The sequence below is a fragment of the Trypanosoma grayi genome (genome assembly GCF_000691245.1).
Source record: "Trypanosoma grayi strain ANR4 Tgr_2228_V1, whole genome shotgun sequence".
Taxonomy (NCBI): Eukaryota; Euglenozoa; class Kinetoplastea; order Trypanosomatida; family Trypanosomatidae; genus Trypanosoma; species Trypanosoma grayi.
The window spans coordinates 1-1,048 of NW_008827846.1; the positions used below are offsets into that span (position 1 = coordinate 1).

Sequence of the window (1,048 nt, forward strand, 5' to 3'; positions counted from 1 at the left end):
CGCTGTGTGCCCGGGCAGATGAGCTGGCGCTTGGCCAGTGCGAGAAGGATTCTCTGCTGAAGGAATACCCATTCCTTGTGTTCCACGATGTCCCTGGCTGGATTAATGAGCCGCTTCAAGACGAGGAGTTCCGGAAGCTGCGCGACCGCTACGACGAACTGCGCCGAGACCCACAGAAGAACGCGAAGGAGCTCCGTGAGCTGGAGGATGCAATGAATGCCCGATGCGAAGCCCTTGCACAGGCACTGCGGACTGCTGAGGGAAGCGATGTCGCGGAGCAAGAGAAAATGCGGGTTCTGCACCCGACGGATGCGGGCGCCTCCGCAGCTGTGGGGCGTGGTGCTGTGCATGAGGAGACCACCCAAAAGCCTGAAGATGCTCCTGGCCGTGCCGTGGAAGGCTCAGACGCGGCAGAGGAGCTGGACGGGAAGAGGCTCCGCCGGTCCCTGGCAGCGTTGTCTGCGGAGGACGGCGACGACGACAAATCGGGATGTGCAGTTCCAGCGGCGTTGTACTCCGTCCTTCCGGAAACGGTTGATGGTGTTGCGCAGGGGGAGTTGTATCTGGAGGACGACCCTTACTTCCAGGAGCTACTTGCACGGTACAATGAGCTGGTGCCGCACGGCGGGGAGCCCACTGTGCCTCTTGCGAAGCAACTTCATGCGCAGCTGTGTGTGCGTGCGTCACAGATTGCTGCGGACGTGAGGAAGACTCGTGCTGCGGACGAGCAGGCTGCAGCGCGAGTGGCGTCGCTGTATCCCTACGTGGACCCGATGGCCTTGCGTGGCCCTCTTTTGACGGCCTGTGTGGAGGCGGACGACAATTTTCGCAATCTGCTGCATGAGCGCGATGAGGAGCTCGCGAAGGAAGGCGCTGTGGGGGACGCGAAGATTGTTCGTGAGAAAGAGGCGGCGCTCAACGAGCGTGCACAGGAAGTAGCGCTGGCGCTGCGCGTAGAAGAGAAGGCGCTCATGGCCACCCTGCCATTCCTTGGGCGCTCTGTGAAAGGGATCCCGCTACGCGAGTTGGGCCTCCTGACGGATCCGAA

General features: G+C 61.9%; 1 protein-coding gene across 1 annotated transcript; it reads left to right on the plus strand.

Moving 5' to 3' along the window:
• Window positions 1-1,048, plus strand: DQ04_22281000 (hypothetical protein; the record flags this gene model as incomplete). The annotated part of the gene is made up of 1 exon (XM_009318084.1): window positions 1-1,048. A coding segment is annotated over one exon (1,048 nt), but the record flags the coding sequence as incomplete, so codon positions are not given.